General features: G+C 48.3%; 1 protein-coding gene across 1 annotated transcript in view; it reads left to right on the top strand.

The window, feature by feature from the left end:
• Window positions 1–12193, top strand: part of LOC108161866 (homeotic protein spalt-major) — a 90704-nt gene extending 78511 nt beyond the window's left edge. Inside the window, exons 3-8 of the mRNA XM_033393322.1 lie at window positions 4742–7597; window positions 8031–8194; window positions 10664–10907; window positions 10978–11210; window positions 11277–11474; window positions 11540–12193. Of these exons, the coding sequence (XP_033249213.1) occupies window positions 4822–7597; window positions 8031–8194; window positions 10664–10907; window positions 10978–11210; window positions 11277–11474; window positions 11540–11899 (3975 nt within the window). The 5' untranslated portion in view covers window positions 4742–4821 and the 3' untranslated portion in view covers window positions 11900–12193. The remainder of the gene's footprint in view (window positions 1–4741; window positions 7598–8030; window positions 8195–10663; window positions 10908–10977; window positions 11211–11276; window positions 11475–11539) is intronic.
• Window positions 12194–27930: the final 15737 nt, after the last annotated feature.

Genomic DNA, 27930 nt, shown 5'->3' with positions numbered 1-27930 from the left:
CAATACCAAGAAGCTTAAGGTATCGTCCAAGGAACAGAATGAATGTAATCTCTCACCTTTATTTAACGTGGCGGTTCCTCAGGGAGGGAACTCCAAGGAACAGTCTTCATTCGACAGGCCACATCATAAGCACTTCATTTCGATATAGAATTGATTATGAATCATCAATCCAAAGCAAATATCTACTGCAAAATGCTATATGAATACATTATGAATATCTTTACCCCCAGTAAATCATTCAATATGGATTCTAATGTGCCAATCAAAGCCCCATCAATCGATTACACTTTCGATTCGATAACTGAGGCCCAAAACAAGCCAAATCCACAAATAAAGAAGTAGCCTTTCAGGGCTTCGGCTCCTACAGAGCCGACGACTCGCCTCGAAATTGAGTTACCAGAATTCAGACCATTTCATTGTTCCATCTAATTGCCAGATACGGAAGGGAAACAAAAGAGGAGCCCCAAAAGCAGGGAGAGAGAGGGGGAGAAGGATGAGGGATGAGGAAAGGCCACTTGAATGCAATTATTTCCTTCGTTTATGAGTAATTAAGGCAAAAAGAAGGGCAAAGGCAGCAGCAGCAGATTGGCAAAATATCAAAAATGGCCATCAAGGGGGCGAACAAGTGTTCGACCATATATGCAGATACAGATACATCCACCACGTAGGTGTGTGTGTGTGTGTGTGTGTGTGCGAGGGTACTTTGCATAGATTGTCCACTTTAGATTAAGCCATGAATAATTTATGTGCGTCTCTTATGATTTTAATTGTTTGCAATGGCAGCTTAACAACCCTGCCCTCCACAGACCCCTCCCCCACCATCCTTGGAACAAAAAAACAAAAAAAAACGTAAAGAAAAGAAACAGAAAACAAAACAACAAAAAAGCGAAGCGAAAGCAGAGGCAAAAACAAAGTAGCGCCCCAAAAGCAAATGCAAAACAATACAAATTCATCTACAAGCCGCTGCTGAGACCAGACCCAGTCCCTGGCCAAAAGTCCAGACCAGACCAGACCCGGCCAGACCCCTGTGCGTCTCTCTGTATGTGTGTGTGTGTGCTGGCTTCCCCTTGGCATTGGTTTCCTTGCCCTTTCCCTTCCACAAACACACACACAAAAACCCAGCCATTCATTCTGTCCCTCAGACACGCAGACATTTGCATTTCATGTGTGTGTGTGTGGCGCTTACCCCTCGACATCCTTCCTTTTAGGTCCGTCCCAGCCCCCCCGCTGGCCATAAACCCAACTGGTTGACCGTCTGGCAGCGTTCCATTTCGCTTCTTTCTCAAAAATTATATGAAAATTATACCAATTCAACTCATAAAATTTTTTCAGCTTAATAAATTTGCAGACATTTTGTAAGCCACGGGACCTGGGACCTGGGACCTGAGACCCGTCGTCGTCATTGGCTGTGCCCCCTGTGCCCATCAGACATGCCGCATGCAAAATGGTCAATACACTCCCAGGCCCTATCGTCCGGGGGGGGGGGGGGAGCGCTAACCAGACCAGACCAGTACTCGTAGTACCCCCCCCTGCTTAAGCGAAGCTCATAAATTTGACTCAAACAATTTCCACCTTTTTTTTTTGTATTTCCTAAACTTTCTTTATGTTTTTTTTTCGGGCTAGAGGGAGGTATAAGATATGTACATGGAGAACTGCCAGGCAAAGTAGTGATATTTATGCTTTAAAATTAGATTTTAGTACTACCAAAAATTCCGAAAATTCCCCTCATCTTTCTAGATTGTCAAAGATGACACTCGCTCAAGTAGAAATCCCCTCGAGAATCAGTGTTGCCCCATCTGTCCATCGCGATCGACGGTTGAAACAACAGACTTCAATCAGTCAGATTGTTTACGTTTCGCCTTCGGGTTCATTCATTCAATTGGCCCCGGATATATGTACATGTGTGTGTGTGTGTACACCATCAATCAATCAAGCAAATTGCAATGAATTTTGATCAATATCCGCTGCAGACGAGCCGTGTATATCTATCTAGGCATAATTCACGTTTCGGCCAAATGATTGACGCCGTGTTGTTTCGAAGCCCCAAAAGATTCGAAATATTCGAAAGATCCGAAAGATTTAGAGTTCCTTTCGAGTTGGCTGGCGCTGGACCACCTGCTGGCAGGAAAGATGTTGGTTTTCTCTCGTCAGTGACAAAGGAAATGAGAGCTTGGAAACACTCCAAGAACAACCGCAGAACCGCTTCTCAAAAGCCCCGAAGAGTTTTTCGTGTTTTGTGTGCGGCAATTGCGGAAGTTTTATGTTTTTGGCTGTGCGTAAATCGCTCAAGAAATCATCTCAAGTGGAATAAGTTGTGGCTGCCGGTCTCGTCTTGGACTCCGACTCACTTGATTTTTGGTTAACACTTTCGCCTGGGCCTCAACTTCGGGTTAACTTCCCCCCCCTCCCCCACCCCCCTTCCTTCGTGGCGGTGGCGGTGGCTGTGGCTGTGGGAAAGCGCTGTCTGCATTAAACAAATTGATTTCGGATGAGCCCATTGCCAGCCTCGCATCGGCATTGATAGAAATAGTGTGCTCGCTGCCGGTGCCTGTGCGTCGATGATTTCGAGTGTGGCCAATCGATAGAGACACACGAATTCGTATTCGAGTGTGTTTACCTTTGCCAATAAATTCACTTAATTGCCGGGAAATAATCATAAAGCAATCGCCCGTAATGCGGTACCCGTACCCCTACCCCTATTTCCAGGCATTTGGAAATATTCTGCCTAACTTCATGCCCTCTAGAATTTGTGGCCCTGTTGATAGTGTAACTCAGAAATTGTGGGTAATCGATTGCGATAGAGACAGGTTCTATGTTGAACAGTTTACTGGGGCGATCAGGGGGTTTCCCCCTTCCCATCACAGTTCCCGGCCAAGTTCCCTTCAAAATTCGAAATATTCCAAGGATTTGTTTCGATTCCGAAATGAATCTGAAGTTCTTCCACAGCTGGTGGTATCTGAACACACGTCTGCTGGTCTTTCTCGCAGGACGCCACTTTGTCACTGGCGGACGTCGGTCCAACACTCGGATGGCGGTCGATTTTCCCACTGGCTCCAGCCTTTGGCAAGCTTTTCGGAAAAAGGACAAATAGGCTGGGTGATGATAGATAACAGTGAGTGGAACCTCTTTTTTATAGGTCTTTGGGTTCTTTTCAGAGTAAAATGTACTGTCCAGATTACCTTTGAAAGAACCTTCTCATAACCATGGAGATAACCTTTCTAGAGCCTTCCTCCTTGAACATCGAAACCGGTTACCACTTTCTATAGTCTTCTCAGAATATAAACTGGAAAACTGCAAGAATTGGATGATCTTTGGATATAGAACCTTTACATTCAGTCATAATTATCCACCGCCTAGGTATTGCAATTTTCTTATAACCCTACACTAAGAGAAAACTGGGACAGAGATAATAAAATTACATTGGGTTCTTGCTGGACACGGCCGGGACGATCAACCGCTTCTTGTACTCCTGTTGGGGGGAGGCAAACGTCGTCTGCGAGCGGCGGCCAGGTGGGCCAGGTAGGCCGGGGCCGGGTAGGAGACGGCCCGGTTGCAGCGTGGAAACAGGTGGCACAAGTTGTGGGTCATCTGCTGGAGGAGGTCGATGTCCAGGCGGCCCGTGTTCGCGATCACGCTGTAGCGAGTGGGCCTGGCCGTGCCCTTGATGGACTGGTGGCTGACCATGAACCACTGCACCTCGTTGGGATGCACTCCGAGGGGCAGCCGCTCGGGAAGAAGCGCGTTTGGTTCCGTTTGACGATTTCCCGGCGGTGTTTCGTTTGATATAAGGTGTATTTACATACCTACACCAGTTGATGCATTGCCACAGTAGCGACTTGCTCACACGCACTTCTTCGTTATCTCGTTTGATTCGTTTGTCTCTTCTTCTGATCCCTGCCTCATTTGTACGATTATATTATTGTTTAAGATATTTTATGAGTTTTAATAAGCAAGTGAAAGTTTTATCTTAGAGATATGTATTTAATGAAACTCGAACTAAGACCCTAGAAAAGAACCCGTGCTATGCCACCATCGATATCGAACCATAGAACCATAGATATCACTCTCGATATTTTCAGTTAGTCTGGGGGTGGGGCTCCCTTTGAATGGGCGTAATACCAGTGGCCGATATCTGATCAGATAAATTAGCTGTGACCGGAATAATTGGGAAAGATTTGTGGCAAATTCAATGAGCCCAGATGTACCAGATAGAACAGATACACCAGATAGACCAAAAGATATGCTGAGTGATTCCGAGTAATAAATCAATAAATTACCCCGGTCTTACGCCAATCTTACGCCATGCAAAACTGTTTGGGGCCGGGCCGGGCCGGGCCGGGAATCCGGCACAAGATCCGCGGATAGTCCGAAACCGAAAACCGCGATATCCAGATATAGATGTATAAATCGGAGCAGAGGCTGATATTAAGTTATACGCGACTAACCCCCCTCCCTCCGCCCTCCTTCCCCCCTCCCTTCACCCACCGCCGTTCATTTATTCAACGAACGCCTAAAATTGCGCCACACAGCGCTATTCATATATTCAAAAAAAGATTTATCATAAAGTCTGGCGCGAGACTCCCCCACCTCCCACTCCCAGTGCCCCTCCCTGGCCCCCCCCCAACCATATATCGCACTCCATATATTATCGGGCGGGAATATGTGCGTAAATTTCGTTGCACTCATGCCTCTCCTCCCCTCTCTCTTCTCTCCCCTCTCTTCTCTCTTGTGTCTTCCGCAGGGTCCAGTCCATGAGCAGCGCTAGAAATCGCGGCAGCAATCGTGATCAGGAGGTGGAACGCTTCCGATCGAGCGAGGATAATGTGTTCAATATTTCGCAATCGCATCAATTATCGGGGCGGCACAGGCACCAGGAACGGCTCAGCCGGCGGCGATAGGGACAGGGACAAGGAGCGGGAGAGGGAGAGGGAGAATCTCCTTGCCAAGGAGCTGGATGCGGACAGCAACAACAATGGCGGGATCGAGGCGGCGGCCCCTGATGCCGAGCCCGAACCGGAGGCCGAACCCGAGCCCGAGCCCGAACCCGAGACGGATCGGGAGCCAGAGATGGACGAGGCCCCGGAGTCGCCGGAGCCGGAGAACAGCAACGAGGCGCTGGATCTGTCGGTGATCTCGGCCAGCAGTCGACTGCCCACAAGCGGTCACGTGGCCCTGGAAGCTTTACAACATACCAAAGTGGCGGTGGCCCAGTTCGCGGCCACTGCTCTGGCGGGGGTGGCGGCGGGGAACCAGCGGCCCGCCGACCTGGCCATGGTGCAGTCCACGATCTTCAACGTGCAGCGGCAGCACCTGATGCAGCTGCAGCTCATCCAGCATCTACAGAGTCAATTGAAGCGGGCCGAGGCAGCGGCCCTGGGCAGGCAGGAGGAGCCGCCCGACGAGGAGGAGGATGAGCAGGAGCAGGAGCCGGATCAGGAGCGGGAGGAGGCCACACCAGACCCCAGCAATGGCATGCGGGAGCTGGAGGAGCACGAGCTGCGGCGCGAGGAGAGTTCAAAGACTGAAAAGAGAGAGGAGGAGATCGAGAGGGACAGGGAGAATGAGAAGGAGCCAAGTCGGTGTCAGATCATGGCCCAGAAGGACCCCTCACCGGAGGCCGAGCCCGGAGCTGGCTCCGACTACCTGATGTGCGACATCAGCTCGAGCCTGGCCTCGAGCATCATCACCAACCACGATCCGCCGCCGGCCCCCAACGAGCCCAACTGCCTGGAGATGCTACAGCGGCGCACCGAGGAGGTCCTGGACTCGGCCTCCCAGAGCCTGCACGCCGCCCAGATGCAGGAGGAGTACTCGGAGTACGCCTCCAAGGAGGCCCAGAGCCGCGGCGAGATCTTCAAGCACCGCTGCAAGTACTGCGGCAAGATCTTCGGCAGCTACTCGGCCCTGCAGATCCACCTGCGGTCGCACACCGGCGAGCGGCCCTTCCACTGCAACGTCTGCGGCAGCAAGTTCACCACGAAGGGCAACCTCAAGGTCCACTACCAGCGGCACACGCAGATCTTTCCGCCCATGCTGATGCCCCCCGTGGTGGCGGCCTCGAACGGTGGACAGCCCCAGCCCGCAGGACCCCAGCCGGGGTCCGCCGCGACGGAACAGTTTGCCGCCCTCAATCCCATCCGCCTGCCCTTTGTGCCGCCGCCGCCGCCGAGCGGACAGGAGCCGAGTCCTCTGCAGCAGCTGGAGGAGATGGAGGAGAACCGCTTGGAGCAGCAGCAGCAGCAGCCCCAGCAGGCGGAGGATCTCAGCAAGCCAGGACCAAAGGAGAAGGAGAAGCCGAAGGAGAAGGAGAAGCCGAAGGAAAAGGAGAAGTCCCACTCCCCCGTGGAGCGGGCCAAGACCCCCAAAGTCGTGACACCAGACATCAGACCCGAGTCCGTGCCGGAGAAGACCGAGAAGGAAGCCCCCAAACCAGTGGTGCCATCGCGGCGCAATGGCAGTGTCCGGAAGCGGCAGGCGAGCAGCGCCGGCAGTCCGCCCAGCGAGGATCGGGAGCGGGATCGGGAACGCGACCTGGCCGAGCACATGCACATCGCCAAGCTGGTGAGACGCTCCTCCTCGACGAGTAGGGAGGCGCCCGGCGAGTACTCGCTCGCCCAGATGGAGCGCATCATCGACAAGTCGTGGGAGGATCTGATCGAGATCGACAAGACCTCGGAGACGTCGAAGCTGCAGCAGCTGGTGGACAACATCGAGAACAAGCTGACCGACCCGAACCAGTGCATCTTCTGCCAGAAGGTGATGTCCTGCCGCAGCTCCCTGCAAATGCACATCCGCACCCACACCGGCGAGCGGCCCTTCCGCTGCAAGATCTGCGGACGGGCCTTCGCCACCAAGGGCAACCTGAAGGCGCACATGAGCATCCACAAGATCAAGCCGCCGATGCGCAGCCAGTTCAAGTGCCCCGTGTGCCACCAGAAGTTCTCCAACGGCATCATCCTGCAGCAGCATATCCGCATCCACACCATGGACGACGGCAGTGGCCAGCCGGCTGCGCCCCAGGGCGATGCCGAGCGCCTGGGCATCGAGGATCAGAACTCGAACAAGTCCTTGGGCACGTCGGACACCCTGGACTTCTCCACCACCATCTCGGATCACTCGGGACAGCGGTCGGAGTCGTCGCAGGGCGGGGATTTTGATGAGTTTATGACGATGGACAGCACGGATGATTCCAGGGACAACTCCAGTGCCGCCACAGCCACGCCTCTGCCCTTGGATAGGGAGAGGGACAGGGATAGGGAGCGGGAGCGGGAGAGGAGACCCCCCAATGATGGCTCCGATGAACGCTCTAGATCCGATCTGGACATGACTGGAGGGGGACGCAGCGAGAGCGGAGAAATGCCCGCCATGGATCTCTCCTCGCCATCATCGGCCTCCGCGCGGCTCTTCAATGGCGTGGCAGGCGCACCAGGCGCTGGAGCTGGAGCTGGGGCTGGGGCTGGGGCTGGTCTGCCCATGCTCGGTATGCCCATGCCCCCGAATCTTCTGCTGATGGCGGCAGCCCGCGAGGAGATGCACGCCCTGGGCCAGGCCCATGCCAAATTTCCCCTGCTGCCGTTCGGCCCCCTAGGATTTATGGGTAAGTACTTGATTTGGGTGTGGATGCGGATGACGAAGCCTCTTTGTCTGTCACCTTTGACCCCCGCGATCGTTTGCCAAGTGAAGTCGGAGCGCGATAAATCTGCGATCTCGCCGCGACATAACTCAATTGGACCGAGACAAAGCATTTCCCAGTGCCCCCAGTCCCCCCGTTCCGCCGTTCCCCCGTTCCCCGTTCCATGTCTGTGATGATATGCCTATGCCAAATTCCGAAAATTTATTTTTAAACATTGGCGCATTCCCGGATCGAGAGACGGCGCGCGTATCTGTCGCCTCATTATGTCACAACCTTTTACTCGGATGGATATTTATTATATCGCAGATCGTTTCGCGTTTCCCGTTTCCCGTTTCGACGCTGCCCACTCCTCCTCCCGGTGACCTATCGAGTAACTCTTTGTCTGTTACCCGCATAGGCCTCCATCCGCCCCCGAATGTGTGCAATCTGTGCTTCAAGATGCTGCCCAGCCTGGCCGCCCTGGAGAGCCATCTGCAGAGCGAACATGCCAAAGAAGTCACGGCTCCGCAGACCCACTCCCGATCGCACTGCAATGACCCCGGATCGCCCTACGGGGCCAAGGTGAGTGCTACAAATATATATGGCTATGGGTATGGGTAGGGGATTTGATCGATTTATGATTGGGCCAAAGATCAGTAGGAGATTGAAATGAGATTAATTTATTAGAAAATTCATTGGGGGCGTGATTTGTTACTGCCTCGATCATCGATCATTTAAGTTTTGTTCTGTTTATGGTTTTTATTTATCGAAAAACCACAGTTGTTCTCATCAGCATTCTATATTTACCCAGGGGATTTATCTATGTTTATTTATTTTGCTGGAGCTGTTTATGGAACCAATGATAGACCTTAATCAAGACTGTGCAATACCTCTTCTGCGCCTCTCACCGCAAGCCGGCAGCCTACTCGGCCTCGTCTGGTCCTCAATGCCTTGGCCCCTGAGTCGGTTCAAGAATCCAGCAACAATATACACAGCAAGACTTACTTTTCGCTTTGAAATAGCCAACAATCCAAAAAATATGCACAGTCTTTGTGGATGAGCAAAAGTCCGTCCCAAGAAAGCGAAAACAAACTACAGCAAACTGATGAGAGACTCTTACACTCGTATAAAAATGATACAGATCCTTTGATTCATCTAAACCCTGTTCCCCGAACGCTTCATTCAGTCTTGAGTGTCATGAGAGTGAATCAATGATCAGTCTGCTTCCCAGCCTTAACCTGGTATTCGCACTCATTAGCCATCCGCACTCATGCTCACTCTACCTCGTCGTTACTCTGCCACTAATCACTCTCCTCTGTTCTTGAGGGACATTCCATGCCCCAAGATGGGGTCACCACATTACCCTGTCTAATCCCAGCTCGATTCCAGCTCCTGGTGGCTGGGCCTTGCCTTGGTCATGATTAATTAAAATGTTCACGGGTTCACTCGGTCCCGGCTTTGGGTTGATTTCGCCCAATATGGCCTGGACGATGCCCCGTTATGGCTGGAGCCATACAAATTATGAGCGCATTATTAATTGCTCAGCGTGTTCGCTTCACAACTAGAACGGAGGCGGGAGGGAACGGCCTTATTATGAAGAAATTGTGGCCAAGTTGCATAGTTTGCCTTAATTGTTGGCGTTCCGCTTTGTGGCCGGCACTCGCCCAACTTGGAGACGGGATTGGAGCCGCCGGTTCATCTCGCTGGAGAGCTTTAAGTGCCTGGATTACATCGCCCAACAATGCCAATTATTTATAAAAGTGCGTTCGCTACCCGCCACAGATGTGGAGTGTGTGGAGTGGTTATGCTGTGGTTCTGCCACTCTGCCCGGCCATCATTTAAGTACAAATGCGAGTATTAATATTTATTTCTGGCTGGGGTTGGGGTTGGGGCTGAGGCAGGCACATACTGCGGCATTGTCTCTCGCTCTATGACTAATGACATCGTTCATTATGGCGAACATTCTTGGAGTATTTCCAAAATTTCTGAGTGAATTTCAGAGCACAGGAGCGGAGTCTGCAGAGACCCGAAGGGCACTGAAAGGAAAGGAAAAGAAGGAAGACTCTAAATGCTTTAATTTATTAAAGTTTTGGCTTTTGGAGTCTGTTTTTGAGGAAAAACTTCCTTCTAGCTGGGCTTTTGTTTCCCTTCTGGCCCTCTGAACCGCTCCTGGACTGGCTTCGAAATGCAATTGCAGTGTAAATGTCATAACGTTTTCAGTTGGTAATCAGCACGGCCCCGCACCCCCCTGCTGTCCCTGGTTTTGGCAGCCCCAGACAGACCCTTGTTCTCCCATCATATGCCCCCCCTTCCCACAGCCCCAGCCCTGGGGCCACAGCCACGTTCCGATTTGCTCGCTTAGCACATTGTTGATGATCTAGAGCAGACGATCGGGTTAGGGGATCGGCATCATCTTTTGGGCTTGATATTTCTAAATGATTCAAAAATTTTAAGTAATTACGAAAATGCATTATGATGATGCGAAATTTACGATGTGGTCGTGTCTGCCATGGTCTGTTCTGGATCGGGCAGGAGATCGGATAGTGACAGTCCCCCAGAGAGAGAGAGAGGGAGAGCGAGAGGATCGGTGCCGGATCGGTGGCGGTGTGTGCGATGCATTCAAAGCAAATAAATTATGCTACGCTTTATGCAAAATTATTTAATCTTTTGTTCGTCGCGTCTGTGGGGCACACACTGAGCCCCAGGGTACCCCCATCCCCCTCCCCCCTCGGGCGAGTGTCAACCGCCGGCTGCGAGAACAATTGTTTTGCCATAAAAATATGAGACCCGGCGGCAACGTCTGCCCGAGATAATTAGTTGGCATTATTACACGCGATGCCATAGAAAAATTGTAAATTATGTTTTTGGTTTGGCTTTCGGTTAAAAATACGATTATTAAGAGGCAAGAGAGTCTGTGCGCCGCTGGGTGCCCCACTCTGTTGCATTAACGGCACATTTAGCAGAAAATGCACAGAAATTAGCGCCCAAGAATCGGGATTCAGCATCAGATTCCGAGTCTGGGTCCCATATAGAAAATCTCTCTCATTGCAGCTCACCCTCAATCCGAATCTGTTTGCAAAGAAGCCGCCGCCGGTGCCGCCGCCGCCCCAGTCGGGCGACAAGTTGCCCGACCCCGTGGTCGCCTCCCAGCCCCTGGAGGCGACGCCCATCAAAGAGGAGCCCGAGCAGGACCAGCTCTTGGGCGAAGAGGCTGGGGCCGGCGAGGGAGGAGCACCGGGCAGCTATCCCCAGGTTGCCATCGATGCCGAACAGTCGCTGATGAAGATGCAGTTGCGTGAGTAGAGCCACAGCCCAGGCCTCCTCGGAACCCAACCCACTGAGTCCCCCCCGTCCCTTTCGAACAGATGCCCATCGGTTCCCGGCCAGTCCGCTGGACTTCCAGCAGGCCCTGATGTCCGCCGGGCCGCCGACCTCCAGCCTGGACCCGCCCGTGAACAACAAGCACTTCTGCCACGTCTGCCGGCGCAACTTCAGCTCCAGCTCGGCCCTCCAGATCCACATGCGCACCCACACGGGGGACAAGCCCTTCCAGTGCAATGTCTGCCAGAAGGCCTTCACAACCAAAGGAAATCTAAAGGTGCGGCTCAGGTCTGTCCAGTGTCGAGGCCCTTCTCCTGACTCTCTCTCTCTGCCCCCCTTGCAGGTTCACATGGGCACTCATATGTGGACGAATCCCACTTCGCGTCGGGGCCGTCGCATGTCCCTGGAGCTGCCGATGCGTCCTGGACCGGGTCCTGGGGCCGCACACGGTGGACCCACGGCCGAGCAGGAGTTTATGCAGCGACGACCCGAGCTCTTTTTTCCCTACCTGCCGCCCTTTTTCAATGGACTGCCGCCAAAGGTGAGTGTGGGTGGCCTTGGAGGGGGGTACCACTGTAGATCCTTATTCCATTTCTCTTTCGATAGCCTGGCGAGCTAAGTCCTGGCGCCTTTGCCAACATACCGCCGCCGCCCTTTGCCAACGGTGGCAAGTATCCCTATCCCCCCGGCCTCTTGGGCTTTCCCGGCTTTCTGGGCCAGCATCCCTACGCCCTGGAGCGTGGCAGCAGCAGCAAGTCCCCCACACCAGAGCCGGTACAGAGCCCCTCGCTGCGCGACGATGAGCTGGCCGGCAATATTTGGCATCCTCTAAGCCGCATCAAGATGGAGCACCACCAGAACCACCTACACGAGCAGGAGGATCAGGCCGATGGCGAGGCGGAGGCGGAGGCGGGCGGTGGTGGACTGGAGCCCGATGAGTCAGAGTCCCGCGATGCGGACAAGTAGCCGAGCAGCAGGCTCGGTCTTGGTTGGAACACACATGGTTTTTTGTGGAGTACATATCTTGAGCATAACCCTACGCTAAGCTTCAACTAGCACAGACACACACAGACACACAAAGACACACCCCTACACCCCCCACACAATATATATATATATACGAGTATATCCTTTGTGTCTATATACGATAATTGATAGCGATCTTCAAGGCATTTAAATGCATTAAGTTTAGTCGATAAGTTGTAAAAATGTCAGGCACTTGGCTGGAGCTGGAGCTGGAGCCCCCCCCCCCCCCCCCCCCCCCCCCCCCCACACGCCCCACCCCCCCTGGAGCAACGGATCGATTCAAAGGTCGGAACTTAACTAATTTTATGGCTATACCTAGACATATATATACGTATACTAAAGCATATAGATATACCTATAAATACACGTAATGTAAACTGTGGTAGTTGCATATAAAAAATTGACAAAATCGAGAGAAACGCGAGAGAAATGATCAAAAATAAAGCCGGCGTGCAAAATTGCAAAAGAAAAATATACAAATATCCACCAACCTGACGTATCTCTTCCGGGAAGTGGGCAGCATTCCAAAGGGTCCGGTCCTCCTCAATAAATTCATGCAAATCGGCAGCTCACTGGGTAAGTGCGAGTCTCGATCGTGCCACATGCCACGCGCAGGCCATTCATCATCATCCCTACAGCGAAACGCCCTATCCCCATGCCCCAAAGGCCTCCTCCCCCCCCCCTCATTTCTCTGGGCAGCAGATGTTTTCTTTTGTGGCCTGCCAGACGAATTTTCGGTGCCTCGCTTTGGGAAAACTTTTTAATTATTCCCTTGTCATTTTGGCAGTCGTCTTTCTCGTCTTTCGCTCAACAAATAATATTTTCTAGAGCGCAACAACTTGAGATGTCGCCGCAAATTAGAAATGTTTGCTGAATATGACAAGCCCTGCCACGGCCAGACAATAGAGGAGCCAAACTTCTCGTAGAGCGAGTGGCAAGTGGAAGGCTCCCTGTTAATCCCATGGCTGCCATGTAAGCAGTGCCATCCTGGGGTCAGCGAGGGGCAGTAGAGTAGAGTCCTGGTGTCCGAAGAGATCCATCTCTGGTGCGGTCAGAGGTCTTCTTAGATTCTGAAACGGAGATCACAAGGTAAAGTTGAGTTCATGGAAGTCACAGTCGAAAAAGAAGGTATACCTTTCCCTACCAGGATTTCGGAGATGTGTTCCTATATTCATTTTGGCTTCCCTTCTTGGTGTGGGTTTGAAATGCATGTTTCTGACACCAGTAGAAGGCTATTACGCGCGCAACTCAGTCATCCTCCCGCCGAACCGACCGAGGGGCACAGCCGCATGACGCTACCCGATCCAAGAGCTGCAGGAAAGATAGCTGTTAGACCAATATGCAAGGAAAATTAGTGAGTTCCTCATCTTTCCTTCCCTGAACTCCTCCATAAACACCTCGAAACATGGCCTCCCCGCCCCCCTGCAGAATGTGGCATTGTTGGTGATTCCATTTGCCATTTTCCATTTTCCACAATGTTGCACTTTTCCCAAGAAATTTAGCTCATTTCGTGCTCCCTCCGGCCGTAAACAGGGGAAACAGGCAAACTATTAACAGCCCCACAACTGGAGCCATTAGGAGTGGAACGAAGCCGGCCTCCTGCCTCGAAAATGAGCGATGAGAAATTGTGCCGTGTCTGGGACGGGCCGTGCCAGGCCGTGCGGGGATTTTCAAGATCACAATCCCGCAGAGACACGATAATTTTCATGATCATAATTCCCCCCCCCAAACAGTTGGCAGCCGTCTGCCTTTTGGGGCATCTTAATAACCTCATTTCGGGCTGTATCTGGCCGTGGCTGCATTATATTTATTTTGCGTGCAATTTGTTTGATCTATTCGAGTAATTAAGTTTCGTCTGCTGCTGGGACGCGTCGTCCGAAAAACGGTCTATGAATAATAACCCAAGCCCAGCAGCAGCTCCAACCCCACGTCCTGGGGGGAATTATGAGTGGAGTGGAATATGCATTCGTTTGATGGCCACCAAGAGCGAGGGGAGGCGAGGCGAGGCGACGCATACCGTGGAGGACTTTGAAGTGTGTCTAATTGGGTGCCGAGAGTGGCGCCAGGAGAGGCGACCCTCTCCAGGTGCGAGTACCGTTCGACGCGAAAGGCTCCCCATAGAATCGCAGGTTTTATTGATATGAAAACGGGCTGCAAGGCCCAAAGAACATGCGACCATCGTGTAGCGCGTTTTATGGCACCCACAAATTCCGTGCTAATTGTTGCACCGAGTATTCGAACTGGTTTCCAGTTCCTCCTCTTCCCCCCCCACTTCCCAGTTGCATTCTGTGGCCAGCAACAGTTCGGATAGTTTGCTTCAATTTTGCCTCAATTATTTCGCTTGTTTGTTTATGGAGGAATCTTTAATCTCGGCGCTGGTGTCGCTGCCAGCCTTGACTTCCAGCTCCAGCTTCAGCTCCAGCTTCAGCTCCAGCTTCAGCTTCAGCTCCAGCTCCTGCTTCGGGCTCTGGCTCCCGCTGCCTGTATGCGTGGCCAAGATCTAGACAACACCTACGATGGAGGGAGGCACAGACAGACAGACAGACAGACACACAGACAGACAGACAGTCTGTCTTTATATCTATGATCGTCGAGGGAGCTGGGGGTCTGGCGACTGGGGGACAAGTGTTTCGAAAAATGGATTATTCATGTTGTCCTTGCTGCTGCTCTTGTCCCTCTCTCTCTCTCTCCCTCTCCCTCTCTGTCTCTCTCTGTGTTGTGGCTGTCGAAGAGTAGACGGCTTGAGGACTGGTTGAGGTCTCTTCAAGATGGTTGCCGATTGTGGGCTGCAATTTCGAGCACCTGAAAGGCTGGCTAAAGGAATATGGATCCTTAAGAGAATTCATACAGTTTCTTGATTATGGGCTATGAAAATCTGGAAAAGAAGCGAGGAACAGCTGGTAAGTGGACTGATCATAAGGCTCCACTTGCGAGGCATCCTCTGGAGGGCACATCATCACCATCAAAGTTCTCCGTGACTACCAAAAAGCCCCGTCCAGGGCTGATCATTCGCACACTACCAGATCAGCGCCTGGTGCTTGATCCCAGGGTATCATAGGGCATCCCACGGTATCCCAGGTCATCCCAGGTCATTCCAGGGCATTCCAGGGCATCCCAGGGCATCCCAGGTCATCCCAGGTCATTCCAGGGCATTCCAGGGCATCCCAGGGCATTCCAGTGCATCCCAGATCATTCCAGGGCATCCCAGGGCATCCCAGGGCATCCCAGGCTTCCATCACATCTGGGTGGATGTGTTTTGATGAGCCGAAGCATATCCATCTCCCCAAAAGAATCGGTAACCCTGTCTTCTCCCTCACCCCACTCTCCCATCCACTAACGTAAGCGATCCCCTTTCTATCCCTCACATATTCCATACACATGTAAGTACGAATCTATGTCTACAAATGCATCCTTCGAATACACCCATGTACACATCGATATCAGTGTTTTTTCCCCCTAGAAGCCGCCAAGGCCACGCGAGTATCGATAACGCGTCCGGGCCCGATCGGACAACATGCGAATATGTTTCGCTTATTGCACGCTGCACGTGACCGTGCCCCCAGTCCCTGCCCCCGTCCCTGCCCCCACCACCAGCCACTGCACAAACAAGTTGCTGCTGCCGCTGCCGAGCCTGTTTGCAGTTGCAGTTGCAGTTGCCACTCGCCGGCAAATGCATTTTGCTGCAGTCGTCGGTAGTTGGCTTTAAGCGGAAGCGATAACGTCTAACAAATTAAGCCATGTCCCGGCGAATAAGAGGAATCGCCAGCGGCACGAGAAGGCTTTATTAGCGGAACTCCGAGGGGGGTTGCTGGGTGGGTGGGTGGGTGGGGCACAAGATGTGACCCTGGAGAGCAGAGTGCCCAAAAATTCAGCTTGTAAATAAATAAAAGCTGAGCCTGCCATAAAACCCAATTCCTTTAGCATATTCCAATCAGATCTGGGCATTAAGGTAAGTGCAGCGGGGGGAGGGGGAAGGGAAAGCACCCACCTAGGTCAAAGTTCGTATCAATTTCGGTTTGGTGTCTGAGGCACTGCGAGAAAGGACTGGAAATTATTTAAAAATAAGACCAGAACAGTCTAGAATCGGGAATATTTCTTAAGGAATTCACTGATAAATGTCTTCTTTTTAATCTGGAATAATTGAGGGAATTTTAGAGTATTAAATAGTTGTAGGAAAAGGAATATTAGTAATTAATTTCAAGCTTAAATTGGGTTTAAACGGGTATAATCTTTTCTTTTAATCCCGAAAAAATTATCCCAAAATGTTTTCCACAATAGAAAAACCCAGCAAAAATCATCCCCAGATCATTCCCTTCCGTTCCACTTTTATTTCCATTTTTGTGTGACTCAAACTTTTCCTCAGTGTAGCAGAAAATCACTTCCAAATCCCAGCAATCGATTTCCGCTGTCCGGCAAATAATTTTTGCAAATATTACAACAATATTTCGTGGCGCTCCCCAAACGGGACTCACCACAGGGACGATGGCTGGCATGGTCTTCGATTTGCTGGTCAAGGGATGAGGGTTCGGTTCGGTTCTGTTCGATTTTATGACATTGCCTGACAAGTTTATGGGAGAAAAGTGGCGCAGCTTTATGCATATGCGCCCCCAGCAGACTCGTAAAGACAACTGACACAAAAGGGGAGGAGGCAGGGGAGGAGGCAGGGCAGCCCTTGTAGCCCACGAGCACTACATTTAATGGCAATAATAAAGTGGCACAAACATTCAACACTTTGTCAGTGGCTTTCGCGCTGTCTGGCCGCATTTATCATGCCCGGAGGAGGCACTCGACTTCCAGACTATTTTGACAAGTTATCAAAATGAAATGCAGCCAACAAGTTGCTCGACAAAGGCAGCCAGACAGGCGGCCGTGGAGCGGTGGAGCGGTGAGCGGTGAGGCCCTCACTCTGTCATAATCTACCCAAAAGGAGCTCCGTGCTCCCTGCTCGGAGCGCCCATTCCCCACAAGATCTCTCGACAGACGACAAGTGTATTTATGTTATGATTTGAATACCGCTAATGACAGCCAGAGTCTGCCCCCATCTTTGGGTGGCATTGCCTCGGGGGCAGACAGCATTTTCAGCGCCCTCATCAATCCAGTAGATCTCTCTCTCTCTCTCTCTCTCGAGATGCTCTAGGCTCTATGTTGTAGGTATTTTCACACCTTTACGGATCGAAATTTGGAATACTTTCGGCTGTGCTGCAATCGAACATCATCATTATGATGATGGCTTATAGAGGAGCTATCCACATCCATCCATAGCTCTGTGTCTTGGCATCCCATTCCCCTTCCCCTTCCCCTTCCCCGACTGGCACTGGCACTGCCTCAACCTCACCCTCACTTCCCACTTCTGTGCGTGTGGCATCGTTTCCTTCAAATGCAAATGATGCCACAGCCTCGTCCGCTTTAGCTGGAATCCCAACTCAATCGGTGGGGGGATGGGGCTGCAGAGGGGCTGCCGAGGAGCTGCCGAGGGGAGTGAGTTACGATTACGTTGCCGCGATAATATCAAGCTTTATAAATTTATTAGTGCCAGCCATGTAGAGCGAGAGATATATTTAGCTGCCTAGATAAATAGATACACACGGGCACAAGGGCATTGATGGCATCTGCATCTGCGCCCTGCAGTTGACTGGATATCGAACAGATAGATGGCTCGGATACGGAGCCAGAGATATGGCATATGAGGTGGGGATGAGTACATCATTCGGGGAAATGACATGGGAAATATGTATATGTATGTGTATGAAAAGGTGCTTCAAAATCATCATGAATCTATGGTATATGCTCCATTAATGTAGGGGAAGTCCTAAGGATTTATCCTAAATTATTATTCATTGACGTATTTTAGGAACTTAAGGTTCTTCAATAGCCTTTAGATATCCTAACATTTAGTCCTAAAACTTTCTTTTTCGTTATTTATTTGATTTTATAGATAAATTCTTCTCATTTACTATTTCTCAAGTTAAAAAATTACTAGGTTAAAAATAAAATAAAAAATAAAATTAAAAATTAAAAAAATTATATACAAAAATATCATTAAAAATTAAATTAAACAAATAAAAATAAAATAAAATAAATGAAAAACTAAAAAAATTCAATAAAAAATTTAAAAAGAAAAATTAAAAAAAAAAATTAAATTAAAAAAAAATAATAATAATTTTAATAATTAAAAAAAATAAAAATTCAAAAAAAATATATAAAATAAAAAATATCATTAAAAATTTAATTAAATACATAAAAAATAACATTTAAAAAAATTAATAATAATTAAAAAAAAAATAGTAATAATAATTTAAGAAAAAAAATATTAATAATAAGTTTTAGAAAAAATAATTTGAAAAATTATAATTTAAAAAAATACAAATTTAAAAAAAAAATATAAAATAAAAAAATTAATATCTTGCGCATGAATCTTAAATATCTTGAAAAAAATCATTGATCAAGAAGCTTAAAATCTCCCCGAAATATTATGATAATAAAATCGATCAGTTTTCGTAGATCTATAGATCCATAGATCTCTTTTTTAGGAATCAAACACTTTAGAAATATACGCTCTTTGATTCCTTTAGCGATTCTTGTGGCTGTGCACCTGTCGCTATGAGTTCTATGGAAAAAGGCAAAGGAAAGTCCAGCAATTTGCGAGCGACCCCAGCAACGACTCAATTGGTGGCACATGGACCAAAGGGGCATGGTCAGATCTAGTCAGTTTTTTCCCCGCCGTAAAAGGAGACGCGTTCTTAGAGAGAGACAGAGAGAGGGAGAGAGTGAGCTGGCGATAGAGGATGACAGGTTCAGTGAGACGGAGACGGATGAGCGGACATGCGAATGGCAAAAACAATGAAAGGAACATAAATTGCATATGAACTTGTGAGAGGAGAAGAGCTAAAAGGAGTGGAGTGGAGAGGAGAGGAGAGGAAAGGAAGCCCATCCACAGAGTCGCAGTTGGCTGCACTCCATCCCGGCTACGGCTCCGCTCCACTTGTCGCTGCTGCTCGTTGTCATTCCTTTTAATTTCATTTATTTTGCAAAATACAATTTAATTTGATGTGAATGCAACTGACAACTTGCAACGGCAACGGCAGCAGCAGCAGCAGCAAAGCCAACGAAGAGGCAACAAAAACGAACGACAAAAACGGCAACGTCTCAGGCCGAGCCGGTTGCCGGTTGCGAAATGGCCATAAGGCAAATATTGAACTACAATAATCATCATCAGGCCTCGGCATCGGCATCGGCATCTCAGCATCCACATCGACATCGACATTGGCTGAGCGGCCATATCAGCGGCCGCCATTTCGTGGCCCCACCATCATCATCATCGTCGTCAGGGGCAGGGGCAGAGGCAGAGGCAACAACAACAACAGCAACAACAACATGTGGCAGAGGGACAGAAGACAATCAAGCGCAAAAACGAACGAGCAATTGTGGCACACGGATGAGCCGGGCCAATGATTGTCATGAAGATAACAAAAGTTGCCTTTTTGCATACCAAACATCGTGGCAGCAACAGCAGCAACAGCAGCAGCGACTCAGATGCACCGCAGCAACATGTTGCTCAAAACTAACAAAGTATTGATTGCGCCGATTGCAAGTGGATGTGGATCAGCCACTGCGTCGTTGTCGCAGTCATCGCTGATGCCGACGACAGCGACATGGATTGTCATCCAGCTCCTGCCATGACAACAGCCACCAAAGGCAGCCTCCTCCAGCCTCCAGCCTCCAGATCCCAACTCCAACTCCAACTCCAACTCCAGATCCAGCGACTGCAATCATACATCCTCCGCATGAAACAAAAGTCATTTAGTTATTGTTGTTGCTGCTGCGGCTGTCTCTGGCAGTACTCCTGCCTCCAATCCACCGATGGTGCCTCCACAGATACTCCGATGATGCCGTCGACAGTCTCATCCGCTTATCAAACTTCAAACAAATCATTTTGTTGGCGGCCTTGCAGGCAGCCAGCCAGCCAGCATCAGACATCGATCCGAGGTACAGCGAAAGGCTATGTAGATGTTCGAGCGAGAGACTACTGCGAGGACAGCTGGAAAGTTGGTTTGTTTGCCTCTCAATGGCTGATGCCTGATGCCTGATGCTTGATTAGTTGCTGGAAATATGCAGCGCTCGGGGGGCTGGAAATATGCGCAGATTCCCAGTCAATATTCCCACCAAAAGTGGGGGCAGAAACGTTTATGGTTTTAGAAAAGTTTGAAGATCAAATGGGGATCGAAAACAGAGAAGACCTTTGAGATAGGGGTTCTGTAAATAAGGTTTACTTGTGAGAGAAGGACTACCTTCAGGGGCCTTCTTTTCAGAGGTCTTCTCTTCCAGAGGTCTTCTCTTTCAGGAGTCTTCTCTTTTAGACCTTCTTTTCAGAGCCCTTCTGTTGTTAGCCCTTTTCTTAGATCGATCCTGTTTTCTATGACGGAAAGGTATGGCTAATATTTCAGCAGGAAATCGCTTAAACTTATTGAATATTTGGCACACGAATGAAAGATTATTCAAGCACCCATCTATGTATACCCTTGCCAGGCAATGGTTGCACCTCTCCTCCGTCCCAACTCTCTACTAATCAGCCATAGATCTGACTACCAATCGTTTCCCAATCGATGAAGATTCTGTTATTGAAATGTTGCCATCTTTGCTGTATTCGTGAAATGCCTGAGAGCCAAGCCAAGTCGGGTTCGTGTGAGCTCCACCATTCCACGAGTCCCAAGCCTCCCATTCCTATGCCCATTCCCCGTTCTCAGCTCTTGGCTGGGGGATTGCTGTGCTGTAAAGACAGCCAAATGAAACAAAAATGGAAGAATCGAAAACAGGAAAAATGAAGCGAACATCATCATTATTTCAGCGACGGGGACGTGAAAATTATTGAATTTGAATCCGGCAGCTGCCACTCGCAGGCACATCCCAGGCGGGCGGGAGGTTGGGGCTTCTGGGTGCTGGCTTCTGGCTTCTGGCTGCTGGCTGCTGGGGCGGAACGCGTTTTGCACTTTGCGTTGATTGGAAGAACCCTGAAAGGAGCTCTCCCCGGAGAGCGGAGAGCCGAGAGCCGCATCGAGTGCAACGAAATTATAAAAGCTGTTATGCAGGGGCGGAGCGACAATCGTGGCTGCAACGTGGGAAACGCGCAGAGGGTATAATGAAGGAGAGGAAACGGCTCCCGCAGAGGAATAGCTAAATGTTAACCCTTCACTGGGTTTGCTATACAACAACTATTGTACCCATCTTTGAGATGAAACATTTTTTAGTTGAACAACAAGCGAGTGGCCATAACTTTTTCACTCAATTCTGGGGTTTGAATGCACTTCAATCCACTTTGTATGATAGTTCTGAGCACCTACTTACACCCAGTCGAGCTGCCCAACAGGATGATCTAAGAGGACCTCTACCTTAGAAATCTGGACAGATAATTAAACCTAATAATATCCAAATAATCAAAATTCTTCGACCTTGATGAAACGCATTTTTTTAAATTTTTTTTTTTTTTTTAACCATTGTATTTTTGTTTGTGACTGTTTTATAAGTTGCTCTAACAAAAAAAGGAAACATCATAATTGTATCTGTGATAATGTTTTATATTAAATAAAAATTACATTCATAAAAAAAAATACCTACATACATGCAGAAAAATAGCTTCAGAATCTGATGGAAGTATTTTTTTTAATATTTTAAATTTTTTAATTTCAAGAAACCAAAGAAAATTGGTAGGGTTCTCAGTTGAATATTAATTGAAAGCGTACTACTTCTTCCACTACATAAAAACTATTTTGAGAGATGCTCCTTATAATTTTTAATAATTTTAAGTATTTTTCTTATTATTTTTTATTATTTTGTATTATTTTTTATTATTTTTAGCATTTTGTTTTAAGTAGTATTTCTTGTGAATTTTTTAGAGAATACTAGTATATTTTTATTTAAAAAAAATTGATATTTTCTAATATCTTGTACTTGTACGTACTCCAATTTAATTAATTTAATAATAATAATAAATATAATAATAATCATAAATATAATAATAATAATAAATAAATAATAATTTAATACAAGTTCTTTCCTATAAATATATCTATCAAAAAAGGTACCAAAAAACCGCTAAGGGTTAACTCGTTTTCCATTTTCCGCATTCCGATAGATGTATTTTTATGATGCGACTGCAGTTGGAAAAAGCGTAGAGCGTAGAGAAGGACAAGGGGGATGAGAGGGACAAAGGGGAAATAAATGGACCGACAGACACAGAGAGACAGAGAGAGAGAGGGAGAGCGAAGGGAGAGCAATTGCGATGAGGAAAATGTGGGAAAGCTGACTAATTTGATAAGTGGAAAACGGAGCCAGCATCGTCCGAAATTATTCATATTTACAGGGACTCGGTTAACCGACAGCCAAATGGCTCCAAATGGCTCCAAATGGCGGCGGCAGGGACTACTATTTCGTCCATTTATTATTTGTGGCCGCCGTGCGGACAAACACCGCGTGGAGCAGGGGGCAGGGGGCAGCGTGCAGGGCCCCACTAAACAAATGAGCATTGCAGTCCAATTAAAATAATAATTACATTTCTAATGCAACTGCAATTTGTGTGTGTTACGAAAAAGTGCACCCAATCCCCGGCCCCTTCCCCGGCCCCATCGGCACTGCATAAATATTAATGACGACACGACGCTGCAGAGAAACAGGATACCCAAATGTGGAAGGGAGGTGGGTCCTTTCGGGCCCAAAGCAAATGTGCGTGTCGATAAATGTTTGCATTTCCCATTTCCCATTTTCCAGTCCGGAAAATGTGTGGCTCTGTGGCAAAAGTTCGGATAAAATGGCTAAAATGCCTGCGTCGTCTGTGGTCAACTGTTCATATTTACACTCTAAATAAATAATATTCTAATTTGACAAAGCAAACGGTAATTTATTAAAATTGTTACTAGCCCAGAGCCCAGTGCCAGTGCCAGAGGCATTAATGCTTAACAAGTTCCATCGGAGAGCCCGAAATGGCCATCGAGGTCGAGGCAATTACAGCAGGCAATGGTTTGCCCCAACAGTACTTTCCGGACCGAGGTCAAAGTCGAAGAAGTTCGTATAATTATCCCCCACTAACGTGAGAAATGGTGTGTAAGTCGAGAGCTCCAGAGGCATGGCTATGGTGGATACTTCAAGGACTGTAAAATAAGAGGCAAAGACTCACTTTTCGGTCCCCAGATTCCATCAACAAAGTACAAGGACCTCGACTGGCTGTACCTCTAAGATAGGTCTTTCAAATATGTAATTTTTAGTGAATTTTAGGTGTTATATAGAACTAAACACCTAAATAATTGTCCATAGAATCAAGGAACCCCAAAGACTCATTGTTTAAGGTACAAGCAACTGTCTCATACCTCTTCAGACCTTCTATTCAATGAAATATATAAAGCAGATAGTTACTCCCTTTCATTCCTTTTAAAGTCTAGACGAAAAACTAAATCGATTCAAGCGCTCCCCAGCATTAGTCTGGCGTTTGGGGCCACGAATAAAATGGAAAACCGCCAGCACCGCAGCTGTAACTTTGCATAAAAGAACGGAACAAATAAGGGTTGGAGCCGATGGGGTTGCAGGCATTATGATTATGCCCGAAAGTGCCAAATGGCAGGGGATTATGTGCACAACATTTCATATGCTAAGCTGCGTGGAGAGCATGGGGGCTAGACCAGCGCAAAGGGGGGAGACCTGGCATGACCACGCATCGACGCAGTGCCAACCACCACAGGGCCCAGACGACATCAGCAATTTGCATTTTGAACACCGGGCCAGGATTGGTTATTAGCGAGATTTATGGATATCATATTTGTGTGGATGCGCAGTCCTGGGGGCACGCCTCAGAGCTCGTGTGCGGATTGAGGAGATATTAAAATGAATATTTTGCGGATAACATGAAATTGAAATTGCTTTTCGACTCGGTCCATCGCTGACGATGGGAATGGGAAGGAGGATGGCGATGAGGATGACGATGAGGATGGCGGCCTGTTTAACTCTCGCCAGTGGCCGGGTCGTTGCTTATGGCCCAGCATTCCGATAACAATGAGGCTGGGGATCGAGGCAACCGACGGTATGGCTCTGTGGACGATGACGTTGGCTCCCATTTGCTGCTATCGTGTAATGTGTTTAGCGGGGGGTGGGGGGGGGACAACAGAAGCTCTTCGACTGCGGCTCCTCTGTAGATTTCCATATTAATAAATGGCCACGGCTGCCGAACGGGGCTGTGGAGGGGCGGGGGGAGATCTCTTTCTCTCTGCGGGACAGAGTTATTTATTGGCAGGCGTGCTCTCAATAAAATTATGGTTCATGCAGATTATGCGAGTGCAGAAACTTGTTTACCGCACTCTAGAGGAGAGCCGAGGGGGGAGGAGGGTTCGGGCTGGCCAACAAAGAGCAGCCAAAGAGCAAGATTATTGTGGCCATGTTGCAACAGCGGCGGCAGCGGCAGCATCGGCTCCAAGGTGGAGGCTGGCGGCAGCAATATGTAAAGTGGACTTATCAAAATGGAGATGATGATGCCGCAACTTGAGGATGGTCTGGCTCTGGGTCTGGGTCTCTGTTGGGGTCTCTTTTAGAGTTGGGGGTCGGGTTCTTCTTCCGTCTGGTTGGAATGATTTCGGCAAATCCTTAATGGGATTATGTGTGGCTTGCATCTGTGTGTGTCTGTGTGTGTGCGTGTGTATCTAAAGGGTACATATCTGTTTGTATCTGCAGAAGGAGTGTCACTTTTGCGGTGTAACATTTCAATGGGGTTGGATGTCAGACACTCATCTATCGATTGCCTTTTTGAATTGCAAAAAGTTGGAGAGTTGTATGCTGTGCTACAATTAGGAAGTAGATATTCCACTTATGCCTTCAATAATTTAAAATATTAAATATTTTAAGGCTAAAATTAGTTACAATATTAAAAATTCATGGTATTCAAGAAACAATTACTATTCCACTATTAGAATGTTTTCCTAATCCTACAAGGCACGATTTTTTTTGGGGGTGTTTTTTTTTTATTAACTAAGAAAAAATAAAAAATTAATTTTAAAACATTTCCTAATTTTCCTAAACCTATAAGAAACGATTTTTTTGAGTGGTTTTTTTTTTACTAAGAGAAAATAAAAAATATAATTTTAAAACCTTTCCTAATTTTTCTAATTCCATAGAGCACAACTTTTTTAACTAAGAAAAAATAGATTTTAAAACATTTCCTAATTTTTCTAATCCTATAAAGCACGATATGAGTTTTTTTTATTAATTAAAAAAAATAAAATTTAAATAAAAAAAAAATTTTTAATATAAAGGATAAATGCATCAAAATTAAAAATTAATTAATTAAATTATTCTTGTTAGTAGTACTATTTTTCTTATAATAATAGTAGTGATGTTTTTTAGTTAAATTTAAAAAAAAATAATTTTTAAAATTTGAAACCCAGAAAAAAGCAAGAAAATTAACAAAATTTATGTTCAAAAATTAAGTCATAAATGCTGCATTTATTATTAACATAATCCATAAAATAGTCGCCTTCAAAAGGCCATCTAAAGGGCATATCAATTATAATGTTTATGCCATGAAATATTCACAATAAATGCAATAAATCTAAACACCATTTACTACCAATACTACTACATACATAATATGTATGACCCATTATATGCATGTCTCGTTCGAAACAGGAAATGTTGAGAAAAGTTGATTGATTTTGACGTGGCCTTAAACGCTGGAATCACGCGATGCTCTGCTGCAAGGCCCCGCAAATCTATTAAATATTCACGACATTCATATTGAGATAATAATTAATAATTGCAGGAGATAAGAGATTGACATATTCCGCAGAGGTGTGTGGAAAGACCTACGTTATTATAACACAGGCATATATTAATTTATAATCTTTTATATGAGTCGTTTTCCACGTTTTATGCAAATTGCGTTCCCAAGAAATAAATCTCTTCGTATGGGAGACCGTACGCTTATCGAGCTCATTAAGCACCGCATTTTGGGAGTTGAAGTGTGGCTACAAATGGCTCCCAAATCCTGCACTCTCCTGCACACATTTGATGCCACTCTGCCGTGTGCAGGCTAGACCTAGTCGAGGCCATTCCCGATGACAACGCTGGCCAACACTTTGGGACTAATTAACCTGGGTTACCCCGTAGCATTTCATTTCGGCCACGATAAGTACAGCAGCCCAGGAGCCAGACCCAGGAGCCAGACCCAGAAGCAGCTCGTTCTCAGAGCCCCAGGCTTCGAGGCAGAGCTACTCAAAAATTTGCATATCAATTTGTACACACAAAGCGAATAAAACGGCGGGGAACCGGGTCTCTACCCCCCCCCCCTCCACTCCACCCCACCCCACTCCAAAAAAAAAAAAAAGTCAAATAAAATGGCGTAAAAACTGAAAATCGCGTCGGACCACAGAAACCGAGTGGAGCCCGAGAACCCGAGAACCCGAGAGCCCGAGAACCGCAGAGAGCAGAAATCATGATTCTCATTATTTTGCTAAAAACGCCAAACAGCAAAGGGGGCCAGTGTCGCCCCCGCCAGGGTTGTCGAGCATTTAAAAGCGGCGCGCCGAGCGGCAGAGTCAAATGAAGATATGCAGATTAAAGGAGCCAGATGCAGGGGCAGCCGCAGCCGCAGCCTGGAAAAAGAGCTGCCAGCGTCAATGTGGAAAAATTACGATGAGCATTACCAGGCACATTAAAAGGTCCCACAGAGGCACCACCAGGCACCAGCAGGCCCTCCAGCTGGGGGTCACAATGGGAATGGGCAACGGTAGCCGGCAGCCAGCAACCGGCAGCCGCAGACCAATTCTGAGATATGAACATGGCGTTTTTTTGAGAGCCATATGAGCAGAGCCACGGCAGGCAGGCCGGGCATCGAACGAGAAATATAGCATAAGAATGCACTCGATGGAGCCTGGAGCCTGGAGCCGGGAGCTGGAGCCTGGCCGCGCATCTCGTGGAGGCGATAACAATACATGCGCCACGACCGGAGGAGGCCTGCTGGGAGTCCAGGCCACTGGACAGTGGTTCGAGGTGGGGCAAAAGTGGCTGGAGAATCATTTTAGGGACTGTATGAGGCGGAGTGGAGAACAATCTGGATATTGGGGGGGGCAAAAGTCTTCAAAAATACTAAAGTAAAGGCTACTAAAGACAATGTGCTGTCTTTTGCCCGCTCACTCGTGAGCCTGAAGCCACTTTCAAAAGTGTTTCATAACCCATGGAATCCAAACCACTATGCCTTAGAGCCCTGGACGTCCCTGTGGGCTGGCTGGAGGCCCTGCCTGTAGGCGGGGGCGCTGCCTCGTTGCCTGCCTCTCTGGCAATTGTTCTCGCCGCATGCGCTTTTCCTTTTTCCGTGTCTAGCATTCGACTTGGACTTGTACTTGGGGTCTGGGGTCTGGGGGCGATAAGCGTCAGCGCGCCAGTTAATAGCAACAAATAAATGCAACTAAATGCTCAGCGTTCTGTTTGCTTACGATCGGATGGGGAACAGAACGGGCTGGGGATGGGGATGGGTATGGGACGGCCATGGCCATATGAAGATATCCAAAAGAACGACACAATGCGGCAGTTGCCGTTGGCATATCGTCGCCACTTGGTCCAACTTCGACTTCGAGTCCAGCTCCAAGACCAGCTCCAGGTCCAAGACCAGGTCCAGTGCCACCCCCGATACGGGTTGGGGGGCTGTTGTTGTTGTTCCTACATATTTCTTGTAGTCTCTGCGGCCATTGTCATTGTTTCGGGCGGGAGCTTGGGGCATTGTCTTGCTCCTCGTGTAGTCTTTTGCATCTTTCGACTGTGTGTGTGTTTTCTTCTACGGATTTGACCAAATTTGGTCCGGACCGCGTGATATAATTCATAATTCATTCGCAGCGACATCTTTATTTGAATGTCGCAAAATGCATCTAATAGAGTCGGTCGAAGGCGTGAAATATGGCCAGCCTCCTTGGGCCATTGTACATTTGCATTCTATGTAAATAAAT

The sequence above is a fragment of the Drosophila miranda genome, chromosome 4 (genome assembly GCF_003369915.1).
Source record: "Drosophila miranda strain MSH22 chromosome 4, D.miranda_PacBio2.1, whole genome shotgun sequence".
NCBI classification, from domain to species: domain Eukaryota; kingdom Metazoa; phylum Arthropoda; class Insecta; order Diptera; family Drosophilidae; genus Drosophila; species Drosophila miranda.
This window is presented reverse-complemented; position numbering and strand designations above follow the sequence as displayed.